Raw genomic sequence first — 24,456 nt, 5'->3', positions numbered from 1 at the left:
GTCAGTGGGCACATGCTAAAATGTGTGTGCTGATGGCTATGGCCTCTCATCTCACTGTGCCCTGGCTTTGATACACCTGACCATGCCCTTCGCCCCGTGTATCGTGTACTGCTGCGTTCGCATCCTGCTCGGAAGTCCTCAAATGGAGAACAGCGTGGGAGTCGGCTAGACCATTTTAGCCTTCTCTGTTAGGAGTCATATAAAAGGTATCCGTGTCTATTATTTACTGTATACCTCATGACATTTCAGTTTCTTATTTAAATTCTAGCTGCGGACTCAATGATCTTAAAGGTCTTTTCCAGCCTGAACGATTCTATGATTCTGTGGGTATATTTGAAATGAGATTCATGCAAACATATCCAACCAACGTAAAAAGCAGAAGGAAGTAAAGACCTAAAATACCTTTGATTGAAGGGAACTTTGCTAATGCTCTTTCCACCAGAATAGCAAAATATCACACAGTTTTTCTTCTGTAAGTATGTAACTGCGCCACCTCACTTTGAGGTCTTTCATCTTTTCCCTTTTTGTTTTGCATCGCAGTCTGTATATTGCGATCAGCCCACTCCTGTTGACATGCTGGTGTTGGGTGTGTGTGGGATGGTTGGGGACACAGCGAGTCTGGTGCTTCATCTCTCTCATAGCAGATGCTGAGGGTCAGGCAGACCCAGAGGCAGGTTAAGGGCCATGGTCGTTTGGTGACCTGTTGTTGGTGAGAAGGAGCAGGTTCCTCACTGCGGGCTGTTCTCGTTCGTCAGAAGTGCCAGGCTGCATTTTCAGATGTGTTTCACTGAAAGTCGTGACACTGAAGGACAAGCTAGCTTATGCCAAAAAGCATTAAATGCTTAAGAGAGGGGTGTCAAGGCTACTCTTTCCATAGGTCTGCTTTCATTGCCCCAGTTAGTAGCCAGCAAGTGGTAAATTGCTCCTTTAATTAAGCAGAGTTTTATCTCCTTATATATGACAAGAGAAACATTGGGAGTTGGCAGGAGGTTATGAGCAGTGAGATGAGTGGATTTTTTTTCAGACCGAAATCGCAGCTTATGGGTTCTGCCAGTGACGACACCTCTGAGCTCTGTCAAGTGGCACAACCGTCCTGGTCCCATTTGCTAAACCGTACAGCTTTGTAAAAAGGGCTTAATACTGTTTAACAGACAGCTTTACATAAATTCCTATGAATATATGTAGGCACATCTGCTCTGCATACCTCCGAGTTGAAATCCTAATTCCTGCTTGGAGTTTGTGCAGTCACTAATCAGGAGGAAACATACCCATGTCTCTTCAGGAACAGAATCTGTGTCAAGACTTCATTATTTCTGACCTACATCCTACAATTAATTTTTCTAAGAAATCTAAGAAATTTTTTGAGACTGTTAAAGAAGCAAAACGAACTCTGGCCATTAGTGTGCAGTGGGTATAGCTCGCGTCTCCTTCGTACTGTAAGTGCTGTATGAAATGAGCAGCCTAATGAGGCTGATGCGTGTGGAGTTCGATGGGGCTCTGTACCGAGGCTGACAGCGCATCTAGCACTGAGGGACATTCCTGGGATAAAATGTCACGTAAGAGGAGAGTGGCAGGAGTTTTCTCAGCCTTGAGATTGCAGGTTTGCTGCGTCCTCCTGAGTAAAGAACATACATACTTTGTTTTCTGCACAAAATGGTTAACCTCATTTTGGGTTTTGTTCAGGGATTCTTGTTTGGCCCATTAGTTAAATGATATATTTATTTAAATTAATATAAATATCAAATGATGACGGATGCTGATGCTCTCCTAGAATATTTAGCTCTGCAGATCGAACCAAAGAAAGTCTTGACTTAGCAGATTTGTCTCTAAAGGTGAGCCCAAACAGTACGTGCAAAAGGTGTTTCTACATAGCTCTTATTTTGAGCGCTGCATGTCTTTTATGCTTTATTGCTGCTGAGGCACAGTGCTTATCATCTCACTTGTATAATCAGCTTTCAGACATGGCTGTGAGTGAAGGCTCTTGTGTTGCTTATTAGTAAAAATTCAGGTGCTTTCTGTTCTGTCTGTCACTGCCAATCTTAAATCATTGATCTTTCCTCTCTACAGATGTCTGGGAAGAATATTTTTGAAACATTTGCATAAAACATCAAAAAGACCTACCTGTTTCTGAGATTCAATTTAGGAAAAAAAAAAAATTACAGTTTTTCTACACGTGCAACAGCGCTGGTTTGAATCAGGGATGGGCACAGGCCTTCATGGCAAGGAGCTGCCGTTGATTATGGCCATTACCACCCATCGCCTTCAGGCCCAGCTAGAGGACGTTGAGGAATCACACCTTCCGTCTGCTCAGTAGGGAGTTCCTTTGGCCAGTGTCACTAGTGAGCATGGTCCTGGTTCGGGCGCTGCCAGAAATGCAGGAGTTCAGACAGGAAAGAGCTGAAGCTTCCTGGGAGAGGGGTAAAGCACCCGATAGATGGATTTGCAGGACGTCTGGCACAGGCAGGCTTAGGCATTAGCAGACTACTTGTCCATACAGTGTGAATCACTAGCTGAACTAAAAAGAGGCTATTATTCTTCTTAATCTCTGTACTGCATGAGTTAGACCTTCCCCCAGAAAAAAAAAGTTTTAACAGTTTAGCACTTTTTAGGGTAATTTCTCCTTCATAACTGTGTCTCTTGAGTAACCTGCTGGTGATTTCAAGGTGATCTATACTCTAATTAAACACTGGTCCATCCTTCCGTGTTGAAGGAAGCTCCAGCTGAAATCAGTGGGAATGTCACTTGATTAAGGCATCCTGGGCTGGTACCACAGTGAGCTGTCGTTTTCCCTGTATGAAGCTGAAACCTGATGTGTAAATATCCCGTTAACGCCTTGCAACAGATTCAGCCCTGCCCCCTCAACAATGGATGCCTTTAGAGCTCCTTTCAAAAAAAGAAAAAAAATCAGATAACTTATGCTACACGGGTTTGTACTGTGCTTAGTTGTAGCAGGAACTCAAGGAAAGCACTTGGAAACCAAACGTTCCTCTAAAAATACCTGGGTTTGGTTGGGGGAGAGGGAAATAACTGCAACAGAATAAGCAGCCATAGACAAGGGCTGGTTTTATTAATTTTCAAATGATTACATGATACTCTGAAATTAAGCCTAGCGTGCAAGAATGGCAATGTTGTTTCTTATGTGGGAGATGTTATTTTCTGCATGTAAAACATTAAGAGCACCATAAGCTTAGCCTATTTTGTGAAATACAAAAGACAACCAGTAGACTGGATTCTCTTTTGACCAGTTTGACAATGAGGTGTGCTGGCAATGAACCACTGGGTGCAAGACGAAGGGCAGCAGCAAAAAGCCCCAAACACCCTGTCACTCATCCTTGGCTCAGGACTGATGATAGATACTGTCATTCTAAGCCACTTACTTCAGAATGAAGAATTGTCTTAGATTACCTCTGCTTTCAGAAGATAGGTGAGAGCAAATTTATCAGTTTAGATAAGAAATGTGTATTATAAATGCACGTTTGGAAGTATATGCTCTTCATTAATTAAAAAAGATTACACAGAGGATGCAGGATGAATACTAAAGATGCATGGCCCATCCCCTTCCATTAGTGAGAAGACAACAGGAAGCCGTAGTCGGATATAAAAGTATTAAAATAATTAAATTTTAGTTTTATTGTGTGTCAACAGAAATATATGATAATAAGCATTTTTTCAAAAATTGTAGATTAAGCATTTTTCTCTACATCAGTGTTGTGCTAAAAATGCCCTTGCTTTAATGTAGAACAAATAGCCTTTGGATCTCATTAAAGATGTTATTATAAGTGCTCAGTGCAACTTGCTTCTGGTGTCCTTAAAAAGCAGGTAAGATTGGTAGAAAATGATGACAAATATTAAATGAAAGAAACAGTTAGATTAGGAAAGGAAAGAGAAAAATAAATGAGGTTTTTATGTAGGTTAAGAACTGCTTATTATGAGATCACCAAGAAGGAGTTACAGTGCAGGAACAGAAGCAATGAGTTTAGTTGAGGTTTAAATCACAATTCATTTAATCTGTTGAGTGAAACGTGATGTAGATGCTATGCAGATTATTATACCTGTACCCAAATACCAGCTTTCCTTTACTCTAGGTGACAAGAACCAGTAGCAGGGGGATTCTTTCCTGATACAGCCCCGCGTTCGGTGTGAGCAGAGCAGAGCAGGGGGGACCCTTTCCCCAAGGCACCCACAGGTATTAAAGGTGTTAAAGTGAAGTTAACAGAGAAAGGTGCAAACAGGTGACTGGCCTCCGGTATAGCAGTGTAAGCCTCCACCCAGTGAAACACTGGTGCGCCAGCCCATCAGGCACTGGGGGTGCAGACCCCATCTCCCGGCACGGTGCAGGGTGCCAGGCATCTCCCCTGTGCAGCAGCCCCTTCCTCACGCGGGAGCAAACGTGGGAGCTGGTCCCACGTCTTCCAAAAGCTTTCAGGAAAATTATTTTCCACACATATTCATAAAGCGCTTTGCACCGTGGGATCCCTGCCCACACTGGGGCTTTCCAGGAGCTGTCACAACATTAATGAGAGGAAGAAATTTGGAGCTGTGTGGTTCCTGGGTAAAAGTGATCCTGGGGGCATTTTGCTCATTAATAGGTATCTGAATCAGCAGGTGTGAAGCTGAGGGCCTGGCATTATGGGAGTGTTGTCATGATTGCTTGACAACGTTTCTGATTTGTGCTGACAATAAAAAATTGTAAGTTTTTTGACTGGAAGACTTTGAGAAGTGATGAGTTTCCATCACCTTCAATTACAAAGTTATGGTTTGCTTGTCCTGTCCGCGTTGATGGGCAGGACGCTGTCCGTCCCCACAGCAGTTACATTACGGCAGAAACAAGAAGGGCAGCAGCAGGAGAAACTACACAAAAAAATGTATAAGGACTTGTAACTTCTGTTTATGAAGAAGATAGTTTGGAGGGATTTAAGATAATTAATGCAGCAGAGCAGGGAAACCTAGAAGATTTTGCTTTTCCTCTGAAGTAGGTTTCTTTTGAAGTGTCCCAAGACACCTAAACCCCCTCGCTAGCACAAACCATGTCATCCCTGGCGTCGGGAGGAGGGCAGCGCTGGGCTGATGCTCCATCTGGCTGGTGAAGTGTTCCTGTGGAACAGCGCTGGAAGTAGGGAGGAAAAAGAGCTGTCACGAGGCAGGGACGAGCTGCAGAGCTCAGGACCAGGTTTCAGATCTATGCAGGGGGAGCAGGGGTGCACAGCAGCCCCGGCCCAGTAGAGATGCTCTTACTGCAGTGGGGGGTTGGGTTTGGACACCGTTACCCCTCGGGTTCGGGGGCTGCTGGTTAACATGTCCTACTTCTGCCCTGCACAGGTTTCAAAAGCTGCTTTGAAGTAGCTGGATTTCTACTTTGATTTGAAACAAGGGAACAGTAGGAAAATGAAGAGGCAGGAGTGAGCTCAGGCTTTACCACATTTTGGGGTGCTGGGGTGTAACTGGACTCAAACCTGTGAGGAGGGCACCCGGGTTTAGAGGACGGCTCCCAAGGCAGGGGAGCGAGGGCAAGCAGAGCTGGGATCAGCATCGGTCCCCGCGGGAAGGGGGAAGGATGCAGTGGCTTTGCAGAGCTGGTACGCTGCTGCGGCAAAAACAATCATGCTGCTTAAACAGAGTTTTTGTAGTTTCTGGGGATTTTTTTGCACTATCCTGAAAAGGCATTGAGCCTGCATGGCCCAGAATGCAGTGATTTGTTCATCACAAGCAAAAACTATCGGAGTTTTTTTGCCTGCATCACCTTGCAGGCTCCACGCTTGTCTTAAGGCTTTTCATCAACCCCCTATAGGCAGTGAAATTAAAATAAGTTACAGTATGAGGTGAAACACCTTATTTGCAGTGTCTGGGCAAATCATTGGAGTAGCTTTGCATCCTTCTCTGATAGTCTGGCTTATCGTTGCCGTTATCTTTTGAAGGGATTTTAGCTGATATTTTGCAGAAGCTCTGTTGACTATCTGTTATTGACATATTCTTAGCTTAAAACCATTATCATGTTAAAGCCCTGGATTTAGAAACTAATTACAAGACATTAATAGCTAAGCCCTAAGAGCTAAGTCATGCAAATATTGCTATCTGTAAAGTTGAATATACAAAAAATGTTTGAACTGCTGACTTAGTAACTGGAGTCTAAAAGCAATCTGTAAGGTGGCAATAAATCTGAGCACAATCCTCCGCAATTGTTTTCTAATGTGTCCATGAAATTAATGGCACAGTTGTTATGAAAGTCGTATCGGGGAATGTGGCTATTTTTTCCCTGAGTAGGTTAATTATCACTAATGTAATTATTTTTGTACTGATTTCTATTTTAATCAAACTTTACGTGAAACAATTTTGTTCAGAACAAATAGCTTATTACAGGCATGTTTGTGGTGGTGAGAAAAAAGGCAGCAATGTTTAAATTATACACATATATTGAGTTACTTTATTCATTAAAATGAACAATTATGTTAGGCCGTATGAGACAGACTAAGCATTTCTTGTTAATGTTTGTTCTGTAGTGAACATAATGAGAATTTATGTTGGAAATGGATCCCATCCCTTTAGCTTGAGGCATTTGTGAACTGGGCGATAGATACGTGGGAGTTAGGAGAGCTTGGGGATAGGAGGAATTAGAATGAGCCCTACACCAGGAGGGATGCTGCACTGCCCTGTGGTTGTGGGGAAGGCACTGGAGCTGGGAGAGAGCTTTCTCCGCTCTTTTCTTTTGGGGTGTGTTTGTTTGTTCAGTTTTTGGTGTTTGTCCTCTGTACTGTGGTGGCAGGGCAAAACAAAGTGTACCACTGTAACGTAGTGGCTCTAGCAGATCCAAGTGCTGTGGAGCAGGGCCAACTTTAAAGTTCTTTACTGATCAGTTGTTTTGAAAATCCTGCAATGAACCTGTTGTGGTTTGGGATTTTTTTCCCCATTTATCAGATCGATTTGTCAGTGCATGAACTATAACATAATACTATTGAAGGTGTGCCACTTAATATGGTAAGTGGATGATGGGTAGATATGTGATTTTTCAAGACATCAGACATGTATCTACAGTATCTAGTGCAGTCTAGGTTTGGCATGCTTCCCAAACCTGGCAGAATTGCAATGGAAGAGTTTGTTGTGTCCCTCGTACTGACTTGGTCAAGCGTTAATTTTAAGATGTGAAATCGCTGGGTCGCTGTCACAAGTGAGAGCTTGGGCAGGACGCACAGTGGGCTGCGCCGCGGCCGTGGCCCATGGGCACATCAAGCAAGAAGCCACCAGAGCAGGGTGGTGATTCCTGCCCCTGCGTGACATGCTCTGCTGTTGTTTTTGTTGAAGTTCCTCTTACAGTAGTTGTGGGCAAAAGTTATCCTTGCTGTTTTATCAGGATTTTATGTTCCTGATCCTGAAACTCTGAACTGAGAAAAATCTTTTTAAGTAAGCAGTTTCTAGTACATAGCGACTAAAAATATTGGGGGAAAGTCATTGAATATAAGCGGGTTTAGGTTTAAGTAAATGCAAGAAATGGCTGAACGTAACAATTGCTTGCCACAATAGAATCTTTTTTTTAGATCCGTGTTTTCAAAAGCTAAACTGCAGTAAAAGATGGGAGGAGGAAAGGGGGACAGGAAAAAAAATATATCAGGCACAATTACTCGGTCATAAAGCAGCCAAATACACAGATAAACAGTTTATTGCTTTTGTTTGCATTTCTGCAAGGAGTTATGAAACAATAATTTATTTCAAAGACAATTTATTTTTTCAAAAATACTCTTTTCTGAGTGGGGAAAGCGTCTCTAGTTTGACTCATGTTCTAACCTGCCAGCGCCAGGCTTTGGTGCTGGTGCCTTATCTGACGGGCAGTTTTCATCATTCATTTTCTCACCAGAAGCAGCAGAACGCTGCAAATCTTTATGAGGCCAGTGATAGAGTTATCCTGGTGTTGTCTCAGGAGACCAGAAAAAGGACTTTCCATAATTTTGCCTGATCTTCTGTTTATCTTTTTACACACAGTATCTGCACAGAATAAAGTACCTTTAGGCTGCCCCAGCTACCCAGCAATGCCACAGAATACGTTCGAGAATATGGAAATTCATGTAGGCATAAGGGGTGGAATATGATAACACATTAATAATGCTGTGGTTCTGTGAGATATTAGCATGCAGAAGATTGGTGAAAATCCTTTTGTCACTGCAGACTGGATCAAAATCCATGAAGTGTAGGATGCCTTTCTCACTTCCTATCAATGCATGCTGTAAAAAGGGCATCAAGTAACATCTGTGTTTAATAGTTACGATGGAAAATGAAGGCTCCTGACTGGATTGATGGGTCTTACTTTCTAGCTGTACAAACCCAGGTAAGTTATAGTTACCCTGTCTCAGTCTGCCTTTAAAAAGGACGAGATACAAATCGGTGATGGAGAAGAGGCAAGCTGCAGTCAGTTGGTTTCTTAAGGAATTGTCATGAAATTTTCACATCTGTCTTACGCGTCGGAAAATCCAAGCCCTGGTTCTCGTTGCTCACTACCTCTTTGGTTCCCTTTTTGGCTAATGTTATTTGGCATGCCTCTGCAGTAAGTTACGTGGACACGTGCCAGCTTACTCCAGCTCTCTTGTGAGGCATGCACACAAGTTGGGAGTTCAATTCCAGGTTTCTAAAGGGCTTGCTAGCCTTCAGCTGGAGCAGTGGTGGAGCTGGGTATAGGAATGGATTTCCTAGCTCCTGGTGCACACTTTTCCAGTAAGACCAAACTACCATTTACTGCTGCAATTAAACGAGTCTTCGTATTCTCCTGTACCATCAGTATTCCTTCAGCTTCTGTAAGCTACATGCCTTCAGCTCAGCGCAGTATGAAAGAAAAGTTCATGGATCTTTTTTTCTTTTCTTCAGAATAAGTTGTGAATATTGAAGGTTAATGAAGTTTCTCAAGCGGTGGCAGACCTCTCAGGGATTATTTTTATAACAATCACAGCAGAGGCTCTTGGTAGTATAATATTTGAGCAGTGTGTGACTGAAGGGTTGTGGGCTTTTTTGCAAATACATGAAATGAAGATGATACAAGATCTCTTTCGAATTGCATTAGGAAAGTGACACTTAATCCTTCAATTTAAGACTTGCAAACCCCAGTCTTCCTGTATACAATAATAATCAAGGCAGCTGATAAAAAAAATTAATCTTACAATTTTTTACATGTAGGGAAAATAGTGGAACTTGTAAGCATTTAGGTTACCTAAAAGAAAAACACAGAAATTTTGTTTTAAATAAAACTTGCTCGCATCTATCCCAGGAGATCAGGCTTTATATTTGGAAAAGCTATGTACCCACACAGAACAGTTATTGGAGCCACTGAAGTGTCGCTGGGCAGCTGAGTTGGTAATTGGTGCAATGAATTGGCGCTGGGAATGTCAAGACCTTTCCAGTGGTTCCAGGCCGGATTAGTTCAGGGGGGCTCCAACGCTAAACCTCCCTCATTCTTGGAAACTGGTTAGTGGCTTTAGTCTGGAATATTTTCAAATTATTTGTGAGTCTTAATTTTCTGCAGTACTTGGGAGCCCTTGTAACATACTTTGGACTTCAACGTTCTTGAGACTGCAGAACAAGTGAGGCTTTCCGTTTATTTAGTATGACCATTCATAATTTGTATTCCCAGAAGCATGCATGGTATTTCGAAAGCGGAATGTGACTTTGAAATGAATTATTATCTAATTATTGCATTTTTCATTGATAACTATTTCCTTTGTCCTTCATATTTCTTACATGGCTCACATTGCAGCTCTTGCCATGTTCTCACTGATCCCACACCCTATGGAAGACACACTTCCACCTCATTAAAAATATTAACCTGCTCAGTAAGAGTTCCAAAAAGTATCTTGGAATCTTGTAGTATCTCCTGTTCTGGTCTTGGTAAGAAGCCTTGGCTCTAGGCGCAGGGGAAGCAGTTGTGTGACTGTAGCTCCTGCCCTCCCTCAGGCCATCGCAGTGTTCTTACTAACTTTCATGAAACAAGGAAGAGGTTTAAACTCTGCCGTGTTATGTGATGTTGTGTGTCATTCCACCAGCATTAGCTACTAATAAAACCGAAAAGTTACGGCAGTGAATACAGTCGTGCATTAGAGTCCCATGCGAAGACACTAGCGTGTGTGGTTCATGGTGCTTTTCCAGGAGTCTACCACGTCTAAAGCTTATCCATTTGAGTTTTGCCTGCTGCAGGTTCCCCCTTGGTCCTCCCCTCTTCCATTCCCACCCCAGCTGTCTGACAGCAACATGTAAATCATCAGCCTCTTTCTATTCCACTTGTCTTGCAGATCGATGGAATGCAGTGGGGCAGAGGAGTGCGTGAAGTCCCCCCCTCGGTCTGCAGCCTGCCCTGCAAGCCAGGAGAGAGGAAGAAGATGGTGAAGGGGATGCCGTGCTGCTGGCACTGCGAGCTCTGTGATGGCTATCAGTACCAGGCCGACGAGGTGACTTGTCTGCTCTGCTCGTACAACGAGCGGCCCAACGAGAACCGAACGGGGTGCCGTTCAATACCCATTGTCAAGCTGGAGTGGCACTCACCCTGGGCTGTGATACCCGTCTTCTTGGCTATGCTGGGAATTATTGCCACCATTTTTGTCATGGCGACGTTCATCAGATATAATGACACTCCCATTGTCCGGGCTTCTGGGAGGGAACTCAGCTACGTCCTGTTAACAGGGATATTTCTGTGCTACATCATCACGTTTCTGATGATCGCCAAACCAAACGTTGCCGTGTGCTCCTTCCGGCGTATCTTCTTGGGCTTGGGGATGTGCATCAGCTACGCAGCCCTGCTAACTAAAACAAACCGCATCTATCGCATATTTGAACAGGGCAAAAAGTCAGTGACTGCACCGAGGCTGATAAGCCCCACGTCGCAGCTGGCGATCACGTCGAGTTTGATATCTGTTCAGCTTCTAGGTGTCTTTATTTGGTTTGCAGTTGACCCACCCAACATCATCATAGATTATGATGAGCAGAAAACTATGAACCCTGATCAAGCCAGAGGAGTTCTCAAATGTGACATTACAGATCTACAAATCATTTGTTCCTTGGGTTATAGCATTCTTCTAATGGTTACATGTACTGTGTATGCCATCAAGACTCGGGGTGTCCCAGAGAATTTTAATGAAGCTAAACCCATTGGATTCACTATGTACACTACCTGTATAGTATGGCTTGCCTTCATTCCAATATTTTTTGGCACTGCCCAGTCAGCCGAAAAGGTAGGTGAAAATGAACAAAATGTGCATCTGTTGTATCAGGATTCATTGCAGTTATAAACTACGTACTGATGTTCAGCTTTACATAGATTTTAAAATGAGCTATCCAGTTAGCTCGTTACCGAGACATGAGCAATATACAGCACTATTTTCCTTCTCCATTTAGCTGGTGGGCTATTCATTTGATAAACTGGCAAATGATCAATAGCAATCACATTAGCCATTAGTTTTATTGTTGCATCCATTTCATTTGTGTCTTTTCAGTAGGATAAGTGGGAATTAGCTGTCATATTGTCCAGAAAGAGGCATCTCTTAACTAAATCATTTTGAATACAAGATGTAAGCAAAAAGCTGTCAAAAAAATAGTTGAATAGACTCCTGTGCTTCTGGAGTTCAGCACTGAGGGCAGTGTGTTAAGTCTGTTGAGTTGTCTGCTTCACAGACAGCAGCCTCAGGGCACATTCGCACCACAGGGTAAACGGCCTGTCCTGGGACTAGACTAGCACTGCATTCTGCATGGGTTATTTTTGAACTAGCCCAGGTAAACTGACCCTACAGCTCATGGCAAGGGTTTTGCCGGAGTCCTGGAGTGAATGCCAGGTTGCTTTTCTTCACAGGCAAGATCTACTTAAGCCCACAGAGTTCATTCTCCAAAAGCCAGCCCAAAATGTTACACTTAGGCAACCTAAGAAAAAGCATCCAAACATTAGGACTTAACCCATTGGTTGGTTTGTTACAGGTATGAATTATTGCAAAGTGCTGTCAGACTCAGTTAAAAGGTTCCCGTTGACTTTCAGAGGCTTCAGATGCCGCAGAGGAGCTTGTGATGTGTCTGTCGCAGGGCTCAAGCACCCAGCGCTCCGCTCCTGCGTTTGCAGCTGCTCAGGCACTGGCAGCTTAGGGAAATACTCCCTGGCAATCAGAGCTGGCCTGCCTGGGAAGAGATGCAAAACTCAGTCAACTTTGAGCTTTGCTGCCAACAGAAATCAGGTTTAAAATGTTCTTTGTAAATAGATCGAATCAGCTCTGCTGGGACCAGCAGTTAGCTGGGATCCCAGCCCCGCCTGTCGCAGCGGATGCTGTGGTGGTTTAGGTACAGATGTTAACAGCCTCTCTCAGCTCACACAAAGGAACAAGGAGAAATTCATTCCCTTCTTCTCATTACATTTATTGGTGGGGATGGTGGCCATGGAGAAAGCAGGCTAACAGCCAGAGGACAATAAGGTTAATTTTCCGAAACGTCAGAACATCTGTTGGCAAGAAAAGTCCTTTTCAGATTTGCACTTTTTAAAAAAGGGAGAACCTTGGTGTGTGTTTTGAGTAAACGGTATTCAAGAGGTTTTATTACAATATTATTACAATGCATAGGGCTGAATCAAACTGTGAGTGACTGAGCATTGCAACTTCAGTCACCTTCTGGGTCTGGGGTCCCTTCTGCACGTTCCTGTTGCTGCCCAGGTAGCTCCAGCTAATGCTTGGTGATGGAGAACGGCTTTTACCTCGCTCTGAATCTTATTTGGAGATAGCTGTAATTTCGGAGTGATTTGGCAAATACCTGCAAGCCTAGTCTTTAGGGAGAAATTAAAATATCAGGCTGTCCTGAGCTACTGTCAGATTGTTTCACCATCCCCAGCCCTGACCCCATCCCCTTCCCCAGCCTGGAGGAAACTGCTGCCATGTCCCCTTACACGTGGTATTCCCTGGCTAAATCCCAGCATCACTGACCTCACCTCAGATGCTCTCCTGCAGATTTTGCATGGATTTAGTTGTGTACTGCCAGTTATCCCCACTTACTGAACCCAAGCTTTCCTGTGCAGGAAAGAACATTGGCTTCTTGCTCCTGTTTTTTCACCTCGGTCTTCATTTAAAGTTTGTTCTTGGGCAGGCTCACTGCTGTGGATAAAATTATTGTATCTTTTAAATGAGCGAGCAGATTTCAGATCCCAGCTAACACATCTCATTTTGTGCCAGGGGTATAATTTCCCAATTTGCAGTTGTCAGACTTTTGGGTTACTGAGGTACAACTGCAGGAAGACGGTGGTGTCATTCATGCGGGTCTGTGCTTTGGCTACGAGTCTCTTCCATAGGACGGTGCCTGCACCAGAGCTTCGGTCTTTGCAATTCAGGACGGTGGTTTACAGAGATTTGCGATTGTTTTGGCCTCAGCTGGCCAGTGGAAGAGTAGCTCGCCCAGGAGGAAGCAGAGGTTACAGGGGTTTTCACATATCACCTCACTTCTGCAACGGGCTTCACAGGCAGCCATTGCATCCCTAAAGGGAATTAATTTTGACTGGAAAGGAGGTCTGCCAAGTCATACAAATGCTTCAAATGCCTCTGCTCTCCCTGTCGAGGGAGAGATAAGAAACAGCGTAAGCGGCTTTAAACACAGTTGGGCCCGTTTTTAACTCTGGTCTGATGCAGGGAGTACAGCGTGGCTTTTGTGCTCCCTGCCTGGGAACGCTTCAGGCCTGCAGGTGACCGAGATGAAGTGCTTTAAATTGCTGTCTGCAAAGATTTAACCAGCTGATAGAAAGACCCAAAGAATTTCAAAGGCTGCTGCCAGCATTCAGAACCATTTAGTGGCAAAAGCTTTAGGTTTCCTTGCAGTCGCAGAGCTGAATTACCCTGCCCTTGTTAGAAAGCACACCATCCGTGTACAAGTTCGTGTCGGACAGCAAGAGAGCCGATGATTAACTCGATTTCACACAGAGCTCGGAAGAGGGCACTGGGCAAAGGAAGCAGCCCTTCGCCGTGCTCTGCTCCAGCCCTGCGCTGCTGTGCAGAGCCGGTGGCACTTGGCTTGGGGCAGCCGCGGGGGGGGCGCTGGGGACAAGGGACTTCAGTAGCCGCTGCGTGCCACAGCCCAAGCTCCTGGCTTGCTGCTGGGGCTTATTGCAGTTCCGTGGACTGAAAGCTGCTATGTTTTGTCCAGCAAACCACCCAGTGTGATCGTACCTGTGCAGTGGCGTGCGTACATGAATGCCCGTAGGTGCGGCCCCGACAGAGCCCCCTCAGCTCGCCCAGCCTGCGGCGCCGGCTGCAGCACGTCCATGCAGTGACTAGCCTGCATGCTGGCCCTGCGGCTGCTGCTGGGGCTTCAACCCCTCTCTGCTCTGCACAGAGACCAAGCTGCAGTAGCTTTGCTGCTTTGCTTTCTTTTCTCTTTATTTATTTATTTATTTATTTCTGTTTTCTTGAGTAGGGGTGAGGGGATTGTACTTTTTTTGTGATTGCTAGTGATTTCCTGTCAGATATTTTCTCTGGAAAATATTGTGCTTAAGCTTAGCCACACAGATCTTTGCTGAAATGGAAATTGCACCTGCTGAAAATCTTATGCAACACAATCTTTTAAACTGAGAAATGGTGTTATATATAATGTTGTGATTTTCATTGTATGGATTTATTTTATCAATAAATACAAGCATAATGTTGTTTGGTAGAAAGCATATTGAAAATACCTACCTTGTTCAAAGTACAAAATAACAACAACAAAAAAGTACTAGAAGTATGCTGCAAGTAATTCATAGAAGGCGAATAATTCAGGCAGTAGCATTTGCAGCAGGTGGAAAGGAGGCTGTATGGTTTGAGAAAAGCCAGATATCAGAGTTTGTGCTACAGGATGGAGATAAAACATCAGGTGTAGGGGAGCTGGCACGTGGGAAAAGCAGATTTTGGACCTTTTTACAGTTTGCATTTACTCAGCTGGTTTGTCTGCTACCTAAAAATCCAGAAAGCACATGGTCAGTTACGCTATAAAGGCTCAGTCTTGTAACACAGCGTGTCATGTCCTAGCGGATGCGTGACATGGCTGTCCTTACCATGTTTCACTGTTCTCTGAGTTTCTTCACCTTTGACGCAATGGTCACATAGCTGTTGCTTCGTGCCTGGGAATCACTGCTATTGTCAAGGTTTCGGGGGTTGTGGTTCAGGGTGGGGTATTTTTTGTGTTTTCCCATAACTATTAGCATATTTTCTAAAATGCTGGTGCAACCTTTGAGGACCAGGACACGGTACTGGGGCCTGGATTCATGCCATGTCTTTGAACCTTCCTTTAGTATGTATTTTGTAGAAAGCCACTAAATATAGAAAGGAGTCCCTACAGAGGTGAGGGGGTCACTTACTGTTCAACTCTGAGCAGCTCCTAATGATCAAAACCATCGTCAGCTGCAGGGTCAATGGGTTTTGGGGGTTGAGGACCGGGGACGGTGTCCATCACTGCCTGCTGCCCAGCTCCTGCCCTGGTGTGGCTCAGCTTGTTAACCTGAACGTTTGAAAAGGGAGTGTAGGGATGCAATGCTATTTTTTCGCTCCTGGTGTAATTGTTTTTGACAACAAAACTATTTTATATTCTCAGCAGATGAGTGGGTATCTTATCAGAACCAAAGTGGCCTCAAAGAGCTGTTAAACCAATTATAGGAGTCATAGCTCCACGGCAGAGTCAATACAAAGTGGCACTTGAAAAGAGCACGGATTGCTCTGTAAGGTCAGGCAAAGCACGGCTAAATCAATAAGCCAAATTGAGTCAAAATTTAAAAGTACAAAAGGGAGTGGATGGAAAGGGATGCAGGTGGTGTGGGAATGCATCCTGTGGGAAGCTGCACCACGGAGCTCTGCACCAGGGACACATTAGTCCTTGCAGCCTCTTGGTTGATTGTTCATCCACTTTGATTATCGGTTTCTGATTTATATTTTGTTTTGAGGCAGGGCACTGCAGTAGAATTGCCGAGGCTGCTCAAGGCCAGGGGTTTGGGGCCAAGTCCCCGTGCCCCATCCCTACGTGTGGCATGGAGTTCTCTGCCGTGCTGCACCTCACAAGGTCCCTGGGGACCCCAGGCTCGTGCTGCAGCCAGGGGATGCTGCTACTGCGGCTGTGGGGATGCCCTGTTCGCTCCTTCCACGGGAAGGCTGTTCCCTGGCAGCGCACTCCTGCTTGAGCCATGTTTCGGGAGATGCATTTGAGATTAACCTGGTTTCACGAAGTCAGGTGTTTTCATTTCTTGTCCTTTTTTATTATTTTTATTGTTTTACAGATACTGTGAAGACAGACAGCATGGCAGAGCACATGATATGCTCTAACACATCTCGGAAACAATACTACATAGGTGGCAGTAATAGTTTTCTTTTTTATTATTAGTCTCTCTTGTAATGTAAATTATTTAAAACTTACCCCGTTGCAGATTTCTGGAGGCAATACTTCCATGGTAAAAGCAAAGCAAAGGCAGAGAAAAGTATCTGCAGTTAAATCAATGTGATATGTAGAGTTTTTAAAATACTGGTTTGCTTCTTCTGGAGATAGAAGTCAATTTATTCTTAGGAAAAACAATGCTTTTCAACACTTCTTATTACCATTTTTTAAACCTTTGTCATGTAAGGTAGTTTTATTTATGCTTAAGTGAATATTTAACGATGGCTGAGACAGGTGGGTAGCAGCACGCCTCCCAGCCCTGTGCCTGGCACCTGCAGTCAGTGCCTTCAGCAGAAATATGGACAGAGACTCGCCCCCCTCCTCCGGAGCCACCTTGAAGCACCTGGCGGCGAGGCTGGCTGTCCAGCAGCGCAGCCCCGGCGTCCCTGCTCCCTGGCACATGGTGGCAAGTGGCAAAGCAGCAGCAGAGCCACTTCCCAGCCTGGCAGCAAAGCCTGAAGATGCAGTAGCCTTCCCAGACGTGCTTCATCCCTCTCCTGCTGGTTAGCAGGAGAATCTCCTAGGAAGGTAGCTGAGGTAAAAAGCACATACCAAATTTGAAGTTTGAATTTTGGATGTAATCTAAAAAATGTGTACAGGAAAGATGCGACAGGAGTCTATGAAAATGTTGGCTTTGGACGTATTGATGGAGGTGTATGGAGATTAACAGAGCCGGAGGAGTTGCCTGCAGGTTTGTGTTAAATAGCCTTGGTTAGGGTGGGGGTTGTTCTTGCCACTGTGTTCTCCATTTCTTCTAACAATGTTTAGCTCCAATTATGAAGGGCTATGAGACCACAAGCTATTTTCTACTCCTAAGGTTATTCAGTACTACCACACATATATATATATATATGCACACACTGTTGCTGAAATTAGATTTCCTGAATCCCTAGAAAGTAATACTGAAAAATTAGATCCTTTTATTGGCAAACCTGAACATCAATGTGCCCTATGTAGCAGGCACACACCAGAATCCACTTGGGTACTCGGCTTGCCCAAAACCTAGTGCTGCTTTGCGTTACTGTACAAGCAGGTTTTACTCAGACTTATTAGTATGTGCAGATGTATGGCTTCCTGGGAGCTTGCTTTTCAGATTTCGAAGGAGGAGTGCAATCTGGAAACTTGCCAGAGCTATAACCAGTAGATTAAAAGAAATCATTGTCTCTGCAGGTTTGAAGTCCGTATCTGTACTCTTTAACTATGTACAGATACAGTTGTGTATGTTGAATATTCCCCTTAGATCTTATTTTCTCAAATTATGTCACTGAACTAATATAGAGGGATATGTCATCATTATATTTTTATGTTTCACAGAGATTTTATTGCCTTGTAGCTGTGATTACTTTTATTAAGTAATTGCTAAGATTAAAATAATACATTTCTGGATGTGTTTACAAGCTAGTAATAACTGTCAACATGCTCCTGAATATATTCTCAAAATAGGATTTTTTTTATTATTATTATTTTCAGGAGTTTTTTCAAGTTAAAGAAGTTATGATCACAACTCTAAGGGAATGATGATGGTTTCTCAGCCAGTGTTGTCTTCCTGGTTGGGCACTTTATTCACACTGGAATTAAGAGAAACAGGGAAAACTTGCCCATACAGTCATCATCTTCCATCAGCTTATTTTTGCATCCAGATTGCATGAACCTCTGGTTGTAGGTTAGTTTGGTTTTATTTTTTACTGAATACAACCACTATGAAATTTTGAAGGCCTTAATCCCATCTACTCTTCCACTTTCCTTCTTGTTTCTCTGTATTTTTAATGCTCATTTTATTCACATCAATAAGCAGGGTAAGTCAGGTGTATTTGGCAGCAACATTTTTACTTATTGTGTCGAATGATACATAAATACTATAATTTGAAGGCACATGCAAAGTGGATTCTTATTCAGATTAAATAATGTCACATTAACACGGTAGCACTTCAGTATATGTTCTATTTTTTGGTGAAACTAATTTACCCTTCAATTCTCTGTAACACAAATACCGATTAACCAGGTAGGACACACATTTATTTTCTCCCCTGGGAAGGCTTGAGATGACAGTTGCTATAGCAACTCTACATATGTGGATTTTGGAGTTATAAGGATTTTAATACAACATTCGTTGGAGTTTTATACTGTTGGATGGTGGAGCAAATCAGGCTTTGAGGCTCGCAGGGCATGTGACTACCATAGTTTGGGCTCATACAAGGATGGCTGTGAATTGTGACTTTCGTTTAAAGAAGTATTCTGGTAATAGTACCTGCATAAAACTCATTAACCACAAATACTATTTTCTGTCATTGATACACTTTCAGTTTGCCTATCACTTCATTATCTTAGGGATGCTCAGATGCTGAGGTTTCTTGATTTTATCCAGCCTCAAGGCTGTATCCCTGAGAAAACCATGGAATATAAGGATCTGACATTAGAGTTGTCCTGAGAGAAGCCTGAACTGAAAAAACTGAAAAGCAGCTTCCTAAAATTCCAGTTTAGTCCCTCCAGGCTGAAGCTGTGAGGGCTGGAGGTCTTCCAAGAACAGTATGCAATGAAGTCCACTTCTGTGGACTTTGCACTGAGCTATTCACAGTGGGTACATAGTGTTTCATTTTAACTGAGGGGAAAATTAAGTGTTCTTTGAAATGGAGACATGAAATAATCAGTGGATATTTTTTTTTTTTTGTGATAGTCTTTATTGCAAAAATCCTGGTGGCCTATATTTTTATCAGGGTAGAAGAGCAATAAAAAACCTTGTGAATACTTGTCTGTAGAGTTTCCAAGTTAATTTCTGTGGAACTAATAGAAAATCTTAAACATAACTTCTTGGTAAATTTCTCAGTAAGATTTATTTTATTACCTTCTGCATTCATTTTGTCTTCCAAATGGAAATGGATAGTCAAAACCAGTCAAAAAATAGCACAAAAAGCATGTAATGTGTCACTGCTACTAATGATTTAACCCTAAAATAAACCCCCACTATTTACATACGTGTTGTTGAAGCAGCAAGTGCTACAGGCGTGTTGTGTTCTGGATTTGTGGATCTTTTGCCACACGCTAGTTTCTCTCTCCGTGGTGCTTTGGTGGGAGGTTTCTTCCCTAAACAGACAGACACTCACAGCCCTACCCCTTATGAATAGAGCTGGATGACAGCCCTTGGCAGCTGCTTCTAGGAACTTGTACAGGAGAGCACAGCTCAGGAAAACCATAGTGTTGCTGACCGGGTCACTGCACAGTGTTTGCTAACTGCCGCAGGAAGCAGATGGGGAATACCTGCCCCATCTCCCTCTGTTTAGTAGGCTGCTGTAAAAATAAATAAATAAATAAATAAACAAACAAACAGGGGGAGGAGGAAAGAAAGAAAAGAGAAAAAAAAAAGCAGAAGTGAAGCAGAATTACAGTGGCCTAAATTTGTGTACCCAGGATTTCTGAATATACCATACCCTAACGCTCAGTATGGTGGAGAGAAGTGTGGTTCCTTGTCCCTTCTATTTGACATGATGGGAAATGGCTTAGGGCTTAGGAGGAGAAAGCCAAATTAAAGCTTAGATAGAAAAAGTTGTTAGACTAGTTGATGCCAAGAAGGATGGGAGATTGATGCTGCTGGTGCCCTGCTCTCCCTCTGCGGCCAAGGTGGGGGATGATTGAGTGTTCACTGCTTGGGCTGGTGATCCGGAGGCTGCTGTGACATGATGTTGTGCCTGCTCCCATGGAGGACGAGCATGACTCTCATTAGCAGGAGACGGGTCAGGTGAAGGCTGTTCAGCACCAAGTTTCATGAGAGCAGATGCGTGTTGGAAGATAGATTGACTTCTGTGTGGCGGTTGTATTTTTAAGAAAACTTGAAGCTGTTTTACTTTGTGGCTCTGCAGGATGTGCCTGAGGCAGCATGTCTAGAGCAGACAGGCTGTTTTATAATTTCATTGCCTTGTCTCAAGCTTTAAGTGTACCTTCCTGCTTGCCATGGGAGAGTTGTGCATGGAGAGTGAAGAGCGGGGGTTTGTCCTTCGGCAGAGCTGCCTGTGCCCCGATGTGTCAGCCTGCATCCGTGCTGCAGAACGTGGTGGGCCCCACACGGCCCGGGGCCAGGGTCTGCCTGGGTCAGGGGGCAGATGGGGGACACCGTAACGCCTCAGCTGTGCAAATGCCAGATATGTTCCTGCAGAATAGCCAGCAGCTGTGCATTGCACCGAGTGCAACCCTTCTGCTGCGACTGGAAGCTGTCTTTCCTTCAGCATTCTCCCGCAGTTAGAGATGGGTGGAAAAGCACTGCACTGGGGAGGGGTCCCTCCTGGGCGGTGGGCTGGAGCTGCCGCACACGGGACTTGCTGCAAGCAGTGGGCTCGCTGTGGTCCCGGAGCGCTGGCATCCATTAGAGATGGAGCATGGAGAGCCGCTCTGCTGCCGAGCTCAGCCTGGAAAACAATTGCTCTTTCTGCTGAGACTGCACCAGCGATGCCATGAGGCGCTGCATGGGTGAGGCGGGGTAGCTGGGGTCTTTGGAGGAAGCAACAACAGCAACACAAAAAGGAGCAACTGGGTAAGAAAGGGAACGTGGCTCCGGGACATCCAAATGCGATCTCATTTGCACTGGTGGAGCTGCATTTCTGTACCCCCGATTTGACACTCGGTGTTTCAAAAGCACTTTGAGTCACTTTTGTAAAGCATTAAATATTTCCTGAAGTTTTGTTACTCTCTGAAGTGAGACTAAAATGTTATATTAATATGCGTTGCCATGAAATTTCTTGTAATTGCATTTCTACACTGGGTAGAAAACAATGACTGGTGGGAAGATATCTCTGTATATTTAAATGTGTTTTAAAAGCTTTGATTTTCACTTATTTCTGGAACTATATAATGATTCTGGATTTTTATCCACCACTAATTTGTATAACGTTCAGCCAGGCAAAGATTGGAGTGTTTCAGAAATGAATACCATAATAACAGTAATAACAGTTCCTTGCATGCAGAAGAAAACTAAAGCATTTTACAGATGGATTTAGAAACTACGTGTTAGAAGCTTTGTGTCAGCTGGTATTTAGCAATTTTTGCAGTGCTCAGACATGTAGTTTAAGGCAGGCAGGTGTGTGTAATTCCGTATGTGTTCTCAGACTGTGCGCGTCACTGAGGAATGCTGAGTGCCCTTCAGGAGTGCATTAGCTGCATTATTAACAGCATCATCAAGTGGGGAAGACTGGGAAATGCAGACTGGGCAGGAAACAGTCACCCAGCACTTGGCCAGGATGTGGGGGTTGACACCTGGGCTCTTCGAAGCGGCATCTTTACTGACTGGACAAATGAAGGCACGTTGGTCATAAATACGTTATCCCACAGTGCTGCATCCTATTCCCAAGTCAGGACTCATCTGGAAGAGGGATTTCTACCTGCTCTTGGTCCTGCCTGGGAGATGTCCCACCCAAGTTTCTGACTGTGTTCAGAACTTTCTAAGTTCAGGCAAGCCAACAAAAGGCTGTAGGACCATTAAAAGTGCAGGTCGCTGTTGTCTGTATTGTCAAGGCAGGTATTTAAAGCAAGGTAACAGCAAAAGTGCATACTCTGGGTGAAGTAAGAGATGATTAGAGTAATTAGATGCTCCTCAGAAGACCATAAATTAGTGGTGATTATGATTCTTGAAACAACAGAAGCATAAGGTACATCTAACATTGATCTGTTTTATCACATTTCCTGCATTGTAATGCTCCTTTAATGTTAATTTGTACTTTTGTAGTAAAATCTAATTGAAAACACTGAGCAGGCAGAGCCCAAGGCCACAATCATGTTCCACATGATTACCTAAGGAGGAGGGTGTACGTTTCCAACGAAGGGATGCCACCAACCGTTAGTCAGGTATAAGCGGTGCAGTCATTGTGTTCATGCTTATACGGTAATAGCCTTACAGGAATGTATAGGAAAACTAAAAGATAATTAACTATCAATTCATTTTGTGAAATTTTCAATTATTGAAGCAGGTATCTTCATAACGAAGTAATAATACTACATTTAAATTTGTATGTGGTTGTCTCATAACAGAGATGTATTCATTTAGGCAGAAATTACTTCAAGTTAGCAACCCCGCGGTAGTTCTGCAGTCACTGAGGGACTCTTTGAAGCCTGTGAGCATGCTGCTTTGATGTCTGATGTAGAAAGTGGGGAATCTCTTCACTGTGATAATTCTAGCCTTTTCCATTCCCTTCAGTGTTGAGGAGGGAGAAAAAAATTCGACTCAGAAGATGGAAAAAATAAATGGAACCCAGAAAGGAGCATGCGTTATAGAGAGGAAAATACCCCCACCCAAATCCGGAGTGTGTCACCCCATCCCCTCCTGCCTCAGTGACAGTGCCGGGGGACTCCGGACGCCCTGCTGCGATCTCCCTCTCGGGAGCACTTACGCAGACCAGTAACTGAAGATGCCCTCCCCTTGAAGAGAAACCGCAGCTCTCTGCGAGCCTGTCGCGGCAGGTCGTGCTGCTGCAGGTACCATCTTGGGGGGAGGAAGGGGATGTTCTGGAGCAAACCCATAAATCAGTCATTATTCACTGGCATTTGGGGAGAGCCGTCCTTCTGTGCCTAGAGCAGCCGAGCTGCTGCGCTGTGGCAACACCGGCTCCTCCTCAGCCTTCTGGATTTCAGTTCTGTACATTAACCAAGAGCCATGAGCTATGGGCAATCTCGCATCACCTGGGAGAGCAGCCACAGGAATATTTTTGGTGCCTTTTCACATGGCCTGTTGTGAGCCACAGAGGGGGCAGAGGCGGTTGCCCGTAGGCCCCCGGCACAGCGCCCCAGCGCAGCTTTGCTGGGTGCAGAGCTGTGGCTGTCCTGGGAGCACCCACCAGTGTGCAGCGTGTTTCAGAAAGATGTCAGGACGAAGCATGGAAGAAGGGTATCTTTTTTCCCTGTGATTCTAGTGCAGACTTAACTGCCTCTGGCTAAAAAGCAATGTAATTTTTAAAGGGAAAAACGTGTAGGCGTTTAATGCACGGTGTTGACATGTACGTTTTTGGTTCTTTATTTTTTTTAGAAAATTTAGAACTGCCAGGAGGGTTTTACATCTGAAAAGCAATCTCTGCATAGGCCCCTGTCGGTGTTACCTAACAGTTTTTATCTGCAGCATAAACTGACAACACCTCAATGTGAAATAATTGTGGTTCCATTGAGTCCAGAAAAGTAATTACTTTGTTGATGAAACTTTTCTCTTTTCTTGTGTTTTGATATCTGTGCAATGTCAAACTCACTTGAGCTGACAACATAATTTCTCCAGCAGAGCTGTTGCATCGACCATACAACTGCTGCTGGGCGTTAGTGGGGAATTTTTTCCAAAATTGCTGTGTTTCTGTGGTAGCAACAGGGAAAACTCAGTCTTGCAGAAAACCTGTTTCGTAAGTAGCGTTTCTGAATAGTGCAAATACTGACACATACCTCGAGGTAGCTACGTGTATGAACAAGGGCTAACTGTATAAGTGTAAAATAGCTCTCCAAAGTTAGTTTTCAAGGAAGTAACCATAAAATTATCTCATTTGCTTAGAACAGGGGAGGGTAAGCTTGTTTGAATGTCTTTGCAGATAGTTTTGGTTTTGTGCTAATCTATTTTAAGTTATTCTGAATTTCCTGCGTATGTGAGGCTTGAGTACATTACAAAGGTGATGTGGTTTCCCGGTGGTATATATATATTCCAGCAACCCTGATTCTCTTCTGTCATGCGTGGGTTTTGGGGGAGAGCCCTCTTTCAGGGATTCAGGTGGGATGTTTGGGGCTATATTGGGCCATTCCCTGTGCTAACATCCACAAAACAGGTGGCCGGAGGATGGTGTGCTCTGCGAGGTCTGTGCCATGTAGAGTGCAGTTTGATTTTTGCTGCAGAAAACCTCAGTTCCCATTAATGCTCTTTTGTTTGAACAAGAGTTAATCATCTTTTCAGAAAAATCCTGTAGATCGTGGCTAACGTTGTAAGCCAGCCGCTAGGAATTGAAGAAGCATTTTGTGAGAGCAGATCATAACCAGTTTCTGAACCCCACGGGTATTGTAGAAACATAATAATGTTATTTTGAGTAAGAAATAATGGCTGCTGATTCTAAGCTCATCCAGGAACAAAAA

General features: G+C 44.0%; 1 protein-coding gene across 3 annotated transcripts in view; it reads left to right on the top strand.

Annotated features, from left to right (window-relative positions):
* The window catches only part of GRM7 (glutamate metabotropic receptor 7), a 304,194-nt gene that overhangs the window by 224,847 nt on the left and 54,891 nt on the right, over positions 1-24,456 (top strand). For all 3 annotated transcript variants that reach the window (XM_027790619.2, XM_055804697.1, XM_027790620.2), the window contains exon 8: positions 10,263-11,198. In XM_027790619.2, the coding sequence (XP_027646420.2) occupies positions 10,263-11,198 (936 nt within the window). The remainder of the gene's footprint in view (positions 1-10,262; positions 11,199-24,456) is intronic.

The sequence above is a fragment of the Falco peregrinus genome, chromosome 5 (genome assembly GCF_023634155.1).
Source record: "Falco peregrinus isolate bFalPer1 chromosome 5, bFalPer1.pri, whole genome shotgun sequence".
Classification (NCBI taxonomy): domain Eukaryota; kingdom Metazoa; phylum Chordata; class Aves; order Falconiformes; family Falconidae; genus Falco; species Falco peregrinus.
This window is presented reverse-complemented; position numbering and strand designations above follow the sequence as displayed.